The sequence below is a fragment of the Trematomus bernacchii genome, unplaced genomic scaffold (genome assembly GCF_902827165.1).
Source record: "Trematomus bernacchii unplaced genomic scaffold, fTreBer1.1, whole genome shotgun sequence".
Classification (NCBI taxonomy): Eukaryota; Metazoa; Chordata; class Actinopteri; order Perciformes; family Nototheniidae; genus Trematomus; species Trematomus bernacchii.
In genome coordinates, this window is record NW_022987564.1 from 15,457,791 (window position 1) to 15,465,777 (window position 7,987).

The following is a 7,987-nucleotide window of genomic DNA, read 5'->3' on the forward strand; positions in this document are numbered from 1 at the left end:
TCAGGATCCACGACTCAGGACCACGACTCAGGGTCCACGACTCAGGACCACGACTCAGGACCACAGCGACAGGCACAGCCACAATTAGGTCTTTGTTTTAGTCAAATATCAGTTTGAATTCAATCAGCGAAAAATCATTAAATGTATTGATTCTGCAAACAGAACAAACTGCAAGAGGAAAGAGACTGGTGTATCAACATTTTAGGTTGAGTTGTAATGAGTCCATTAAATAAGATTTAAAGGTCAACTATTATGCAAAATCCACTTTTCCATATATTTTATACATACATATGTGTCCCCTCTGTGTAAAGAGATTATGAAAGTTTCAGGACAAAATAATCTGTCTCTTTTGGTCCTGATCCATCTATATAAAAACCTGTCTGAAAATGAGCTGATCAGATTTTGGCCACTTTGTGATGTCACAATGTTTTTTTGGGCTGTGTAACCATTAGCCAATAACCAAGGTAACACCCGCCCACCTTATCACCTGATTCTCCTCCTAGAGCACCTCTGTGTGTTTCAAACCAAACACAGGGCTGAAACAGAGGGGTTTACTGCATTATACCATGCATGATCTCAGTGGTTTCTAGAGCCAAACACTTCAGAGACATGGTTTGTAAATATCTGAGACCTATAATATATTGTTGGAAAGGAGTATAATAAGGGACCTTTAAGGTCATCTCAATTTAGATTCCAGTTGTATAACTTTATGCAGATGATACCCTGCTTTTTATTTCTTATCCTGAATTTCTTATTCTTATTGAGTCAGATGTCCAGAATTAATTCAGGGTAACATTTAACAACACATGAACATAACATAGAGAATAAATTAAACATCAGTTATAAGAGCTTTGTGGTTTACCATTGAAATGTTCCTACTAAGGTTATTGGAACTAATTCATAACATAGATAGAACCTAAATGAATGCAGAAGTACATCAACAGTCTAGCAATTATTAACAAGTATCTGGAACAAATGTATCATTATGAATGTTGTGGCTTTTGTGAATTCATGTGAATAAGGTTCCTTTTATATATATCTCAGAGAAAGGGAATCAGAAGACTTTTAAAATACACATATTCATCTTTATTATTTTTAAAATGTTGAAACCATCGACAAAGCAAAAACAGGTTGATGTTGAAACATGTCCTGAGAGCCAGAGAGCAGACTGAGAGCAGTGTGAGAGAGAAAGCAGAGTCCCAGTGAGTCAGCTCAGGACTGGGAACACTGGTCTCTCCTCAGTGTCTCTGAGAGCGGAGTCTGGGAGCCCTGGGTGGCCTCACAGGTCACAGAGCGCACCTTCCTCCACTGATCTGCAGAGAGCCTCAGGGTGCTGCTCCAGCTGTAGTGGGCGTCCTTCTCCAGCACCCCGGGGCTCCTGCTCTCCTCCCAGCTGCTGCTGCTGCTGCTGCCGTCCACCTTCCAGGCCAGACTCCAGTCTGAGGGGAAGCCCTTGTTGGCCAGGCACATGAGCGTGGCCTTCCCCTGCTGCAGCTCTTCTCTGGAGGGGGGCAGCAACGTCAGGGTGGGACGGACATCACCTAGGAGACACCAATCAGATTAGAGGACAGGGAGCAAACAGCTGTCAATCAACCAGCAGACACTGGGACACCTTTACTGTGAGAGTGTTTCTCCTTTAAGGAGTTTCTGTCAGATGTTGGTTCTGCTCCATCAGTCTCTCACTCACACATTGTTTCACTTCCCTTTAAGAAGCCTCTCATGCAAATCAGCACAGAGACACTTCATACAGAATCACCTGAAATATGTCAGACTACACTGGAAATAAAGTACAACATTAGGACACATTTTAAGTAGTAGTTGTTCAAATCATCCAAAACCTGAACTCTACAAACCATTATTAAATGATTTACAGTAGTGGATAAATGAACAAATACAGGAAATGGAGCAATCAATTGATCTCAATTTGAATCTCAATCACTACCCAGTTTTACAAACTTTAAAATAATGTCTGAAATAATTCAACACATTTTTAATATCCGTCGATATCTTTACTCTGTTCATCTGTATTTAAAAACTGTATTCTTAATTTATTCAAAAACAGAAGGGAGAACCGAGATAGAAAATTCAAAATAAGTTAAGGAAAAATTATTTTAACATTTGCAGTTTTATCCTTTCACATTTGAAGCTGTTTAAATGACAGTTTGTTGGGAATGTATAAAGACATTTCAAGAAAAGCTGCTCCGACTTTGCTCAATGATGAAGAGAAATAAAAACATGAATATTAATACTATCTAAACATTACAATTAAAATAATAAAAATCTATCTCTCAAATATTCCAACACAGAATTAAAACATCTCTTAACAACATCATATTTAGTTTTTGTGCAGAAACTTACTTCCAACATCCAGTCTGGTTCCTCCACCAAAAGTCAACCACAGTGATACAAAGTCATTGAGCCGCCGTACAAAAACCTCTCACTGTAGAGAGACACGGCTCTCTGACTTTGACACACTGAACTAAACCTACCAGCCCTCAAGATGCTACTTCACCATTAAAGGTGGAAATAATGATTTATTCTCTGTTCAATGTTTAACTCTCATGAAAACATTTAAACGTCTTTTGCTGGAGTAAAGTTAGCCTCTCAGTGCAAAATATTTGAGAAGAATTTATACAATGACATGGAGAGGCAACTATTTCTCTTAGTTTGCTAAATAAAAAGTACAACAAAATAGAAATGTCTCTTATAAATTAACATTTGACTTACTTCCAACATCCAGTCTGGTTCCTCCACCGAACGTGTACCACAGTGATACAAAGTCATTGAGCCGCCGTACAAAAACCTCTCACTGTAGAGAGACACGGCTCTCTGACTTTGACACAAACAAACTCACCAAACACATCCACAGTTTACCCAGTTTATATAATTACTGCTTCAAATGTTTGAAACAGATTCACACACTATGGAGAAGTATTGAATCTTTTTTTGTTAGCTGTTATACATTTAAAAAGCAAAATATTCATATTGAATGAAGTACATATAATTACGCAATTTCTTAAGAAAGATTTTGAATCAATCGGGCAAAATGTAAATCATTGTCATTTTATAAAGCTTTATTTTAGATTGTTGTGGAGGAAGAGAGCATTGATTTGTGTGGGAGTGAATTATATGAAATTGAAAAATACTTTTTGGAAAGAACAAGTGAGCCCTGACCCATTCCGGGCGGCAGTGCCCTTGAGCAGGGCACCGGACCCCCATGTGCTCCCTGGCACATGTTCCTGTGCACCTATGTACTTGTAATGTGTGTGTGTACAAAAAACAGAGTGGAAACAGAATCTTTCCCCAGGGGAGGTCCATCTTCTTTATCTTCTTCCTCGTGATCAATAATCCAGGTCCCTGTTGGAGTCAGTCAGAGCATTTCCATAGAGAGACACTTTGCATCAGCAGCACCATGCTCCAGTGCTCTGGGAACTTCTTTTTTGAACAGTGTTCACTTCTGTCTAACTGGAGTGACTCCCAAAGATCAAAAGTCCCGACTTCAAATCAAAGGTCACCTTCACTTTAAAGTCTGAAGTGAGGTAAATCCAGCAAGCAGTGGCGGCGCCAGAGTATTTTTGTTGGGTAACCCATAGCCTACAGTGGTGGGGCTCAAGTCAGTATTTGCAATGTAATTACATACACGCTATATCGCCCCCTTTGACAGTGAAACGCCACACGTGAGGTTTAGATTATTTCCCTATCTCAATCAAAATGGAACTGTATGAAATAAAACGGCACATTTGTCTTGTAGTAAATAAAAAGGGATCACTGTGAACGTGACGTATGATAGTACACGTTGAAGATCCAATAGGGATACTGAATGGCGGTTCCGACTGATCTCAATCAGTAATGCATGACGCAGACCCAACGTTTTGTTGCTCTGATTGGCTGTAGGTCTGACTCTATTCAAATTGCATTTGGAGGCATTTTGATCTGACCGCGGCCGCGCTGATATTATAACGCCAGAGAATTTACACACCTTTAGTGTATAAAACTCCCCACTACTTAGACTATTCCTTGCACCCCTCTTCTAGCATACGCCTGAATGGTCTCAACCATATTGCATCAGTAACGTGCACTTGTTGTTACAGCAGGATCAGTTTGTGTGTTGTGGACACGACCCGTATATTTTTCGCAACCCGTGTTCTCAACATTTAGCATTTTGCTTATTATTTAATTTAATTTGCTTACTTTAACATCATTTTTCATGGTGGGGCTAAGGTGGGGCTAAGGTGGGGCTAAGCCATTTCTTGGTATGGCTGTAGCCTACCCCAGCCATACCCTGGCGCCGCCACTGCCAGTAAGCCCTGATCATGAGACGTTCCTGACCTCCTAGTGATACAGCCCTGTAGAAGGTCAGAGATAAAGGAGGCTGTCTGACCATGCAGAGCTCTAAAAGGGATCACAAGTATCTTAAACTGGATTCTTTATTTAATGTGGAGCCATGAATACAAATCAAGCTGTTACATGAGATCTTTTCAAAGAGCCGGTCAAAGTTCATTTAACAGTCCTTTGGACATTTCAGTGAGTGATGGCTGTGAAAGTAAAGAAGAAATGGAGTTACACAGTTTAAATGGACAAATAAATCTGTAAATGATCATCTCCAGCTTAGCTTGAAGCACATTGGGATTCAACTTAACAAATAATGTAAACGGTAAACAACAGATGTGAATCCAACACTTCATGCTGCTCAACAGTCAATGTCTGATCTAAAGTGTTAGCCCTATTTCAGACAGTAGATTTGAACAGATGAGGAAAAAGGAGCATCTGAGAATTGTAATAATACAACTTTATGGAGATGAAAGAAAAGCATCAGCATCTCAGGTATCTTCTCTGAGTATATTCATCATACACTTATATTCCCCACCAATGATATTAATTTTTACATCATATAAAACTGCCTTGTTTCATCTTAATGACCATAATGTGATCAGCCATTAAAGAAAGTATTCTGTCTAATGCCACTCTCCTTTTAGATTTACAAAAAGGATGAATTGCCGACATCGGACTTTACATTTTTGTCAAAATGAATCATGTAAATTAAAGTAGCTACTGTGTAAGAAAACTTGCAACGCTGAATTTGTATTCTGGTGTGAAACCTTTTAACAATCTGTATCAACAACCTTTTTTTCTTTCACGTGTGTTAAACAACATATATTTCTACACTTTAAAATATTCTCACCAACAGGCTCAACTTGCTGCTTTGTGTGAACCAAATGAACTTGTGTACGACATAGTAATCTTTGAGAGCCCATTATGTAGTGAAACATGAAACAGTGAATGCTGTCAGCACTGAGGGGGAACACCATGCTGTTTGAGGACAGCTACACTTCACTGACTCTGTGTGTTTGCATATGTGTCCTGCCTCTCTGCTCCCAGACGTTAAGAGGCCAGAGGTGATCAGCGGCTGTCCAGACCTTTCAGAGCCACTGACACGCCGGCAGCACAATGATGATGTCACTGACTTTACTGCTGGCCACCCTGGGGCTCCTTGTTCAGGGTGAGACTCTCTTCTGAAAACTTTGCTTCAGGATGCAACCAGGTTCCCCAACATGATGATCTGCTATGATGGAGAAGCACTGAGACAAGCAGCATGTACCTTCTTCCATCTGTTCTCCATGTTAAAGAGAGGATGCTCTTCTGTTTGGATGTTGATCATCTTTCTCCACGCTGTTTGTCTCAATAACCCTTCTGCTGTTTTCATGTTTTCCAGATTCATCAGGAGAAATCCTCCTGACTCAGTCTCCTGGATCTCTGTCTGTTGTTCCAGGACAGACTCTTTCTATCAAATGTACAGCCAGTACAAGTGTTAGTAATAACCTTCACTGGTACCTTCAGAAACCTGGAGAAGCTCCTAAACTCTTGGTATATTATGCTACATCTCTTCACTCTGGAGTTTCAAATCGTTTCAGTGGAAGTGGATCTGGGACTGTCTTCACTCTGACCGTCACTGGAGTTCAGACTGTAGATGCAGGAGATTATTATTGTCAGCAGAGTAGCAGCCGGCCGTTCACACAGTGATACAACGTCGTACAAAAACCTCCTCAAATAAAGAGGAAGTCATCTGAATGAACAGCTGCATAGAAAAAAGAAAAAATAAATCTTTGATTAAGATACAATTTTAAACTAATAACAAAATAACACTTTCAGCATGCAAACAATTGCTATTATTAAGGTAATTTGTTGTTGTTGTTTGTGAGTAATTATAAGTTTGCTAAAAGCTTTAATTACCACTCTTTAATGTCGTCCCTTACAACTTTATATTCTAAGTAAAATTTGAACCGATAATAAATACATTAATATAGATTAATTTAGAAATATTTAGTGAATGCTTAATTTGTACTTTTCATGTTTCAAAAAGTCCAGAAAACATTACACTTATAACATATCAATGATACTTAACGTTTTTTGCTCAAATGTATTTCAGGTTTTATAGTTATTTAGATTATCTCTCGAAAGTGGAAGAACTCTAAAAATATATATATTTTAAAACCTAAAAGAGGATTATAAAATCTCAGTGATCCGACCCTGAGACAAACTCAGTCTCTTTGGATACAAACTGTTTTGATGTGACACAGCAACATATGAGTCATTATGTTTATATAATGCATGAACACAGCTGATGAATAGGTCTTAAGTTGCGTTTGAATTGTCAGTTTAGTTTAGGAAGGTTTCTAACGGAGTGAAATGACCCGGGAGTGCCTCAGTGGCAGCCATGACATGAGTCGTTGGAATTCTCTAGATGATAGGAAAGGAGCTTTGAAACTTCCTTTATAGCCTCCTTTAGCTATGAAGCACTCCTTTGATTAGGAAACACTCCTTTAGGAAAGGAAAGCAGAAAAGGTTGTCCCACAATACCTTGCGGCCGCGACATTAACCTGGACACAACATTCGGCCGTTCACGGAAACAACCGACAGTGACCGAGAACTAAATATCATGAAAGTTACGGTGCTTAATAAACATTTTACAAGTTATATCTTAACTTGCCAAAGGGATTGGTTTTGAATGTTCAACACTATAATAATCAAAAGACAAAATATGAATGTTACATTTTAACTGTAAAATGACCAAATAAAGTCAACATTTCTCAGTCTTTACTGAGTTGAGGTTTCTTAAACTTTATCAAACACGTTTGATTGGTGATATACACAGTGATAGGTTGAGGCCTAACAAGTTTATAATAAATACAATTGTATTTACTTAAAATATTCTCATACAATCATATGTATTGGGATTCATGTGGATTAATACGTGTGAGCAACAATACGTTTCAATTTACGTTTATATTTCAATTCCAACCTAATGAATAATATATTTTTCACTGTTGTCCAGGTTCAAAAATCATAAAACAACTTCATTAAAAACCACTATTCATTAACCCGGTGACGTTTCCCTCAGACGTCATGGAGTAGTGGTTAGGAAAAGACGATAGGAGCTTTATTTTAGTATAATATTTGTTTCAATTCAAGTACCGAAAAATCAATGTTTAAATTCTGCTAAAAAGACAGAGACTGTAGTACTGTATGTGATGTTTCATCTAGATAGGTAAAATATCAATTTAGATTTATCTTATTTAACTTTATGCAGATTATTTACTGCTTTTCATAATCCTGGAAATATATTTGATTCAGATTTTGAGAATATATTCAAGGTAAAGTTTAACAACACATGAACATCACACGGGGATTTACTTTAACATTAGTGATAAGAGAGAGCTTTGCTGTTTACCATTAAAATGTTCATGCTATGGTTATTGGTACCAATCTTGATTAACACAAATAAAACTAGGATGAATCTTTTGTGAATTAATATGAATGAGGTTCCTTACATATATAATATTTTAGAGAAAGGGAATCAGAAGACATACCACTTTTAAAATACACACATTCATCTTTATTATTTTAAAATGTTGAAACCATCGACAAAGCAAAAACAGGTTGATGTTGAAACATGTCCTGAGAGCCAGAGAGCAGACTGAGAGCAGTG

The 7,987-nt window shown here is 38.1% G+C and overlaps 3 gene segments (V, D, J or C); 1 reads left to right on the forward strand and 2 right to left on the reverse strand.

The window, feature by feature from the left end:
* Nucleotides 1-1,140: 1,140 nt before the first annotated feature.
* Nucleotides 1,141-2,788, reverse strand: LOC117477698 (the record flags this gene model as incomplete). The annotated part of the segment is given in 2 exon segments: nucleotides 1,141-1,541; nucleotides 2,728-2,788. Coding segments are annotated over 2 exon segments (390 nt in total), but the record flags the coding sequence as incomplete, so codon positions are not given.
* A 2,610-nt stretch (nucleotides 2,789-5,398) lies between these two features.
* On the forward strand, nucleotides 5,399-6,053 carry LOC117477685. The segment is given in 2 exon segments: nucleotides 5,399-5,500; nucleotides 5,714-6,053. Coding segments are annotated over 2 exon segments (360 nt in total).
* Nucleotides 6,054-7,871: 1,818 nt separating this feature from the next.
* The window catches only part of LOC117477695, a 1,405-nt gene continuing 1,289 nt past the window's right edge, over nucleotides 7,872-7,987 (reverse strand). The window contains exon 2 of the C gene segment in view: nucleotides 7,872-7,987. This exon is cut by the window's right edge and continues 361 nt beyond it.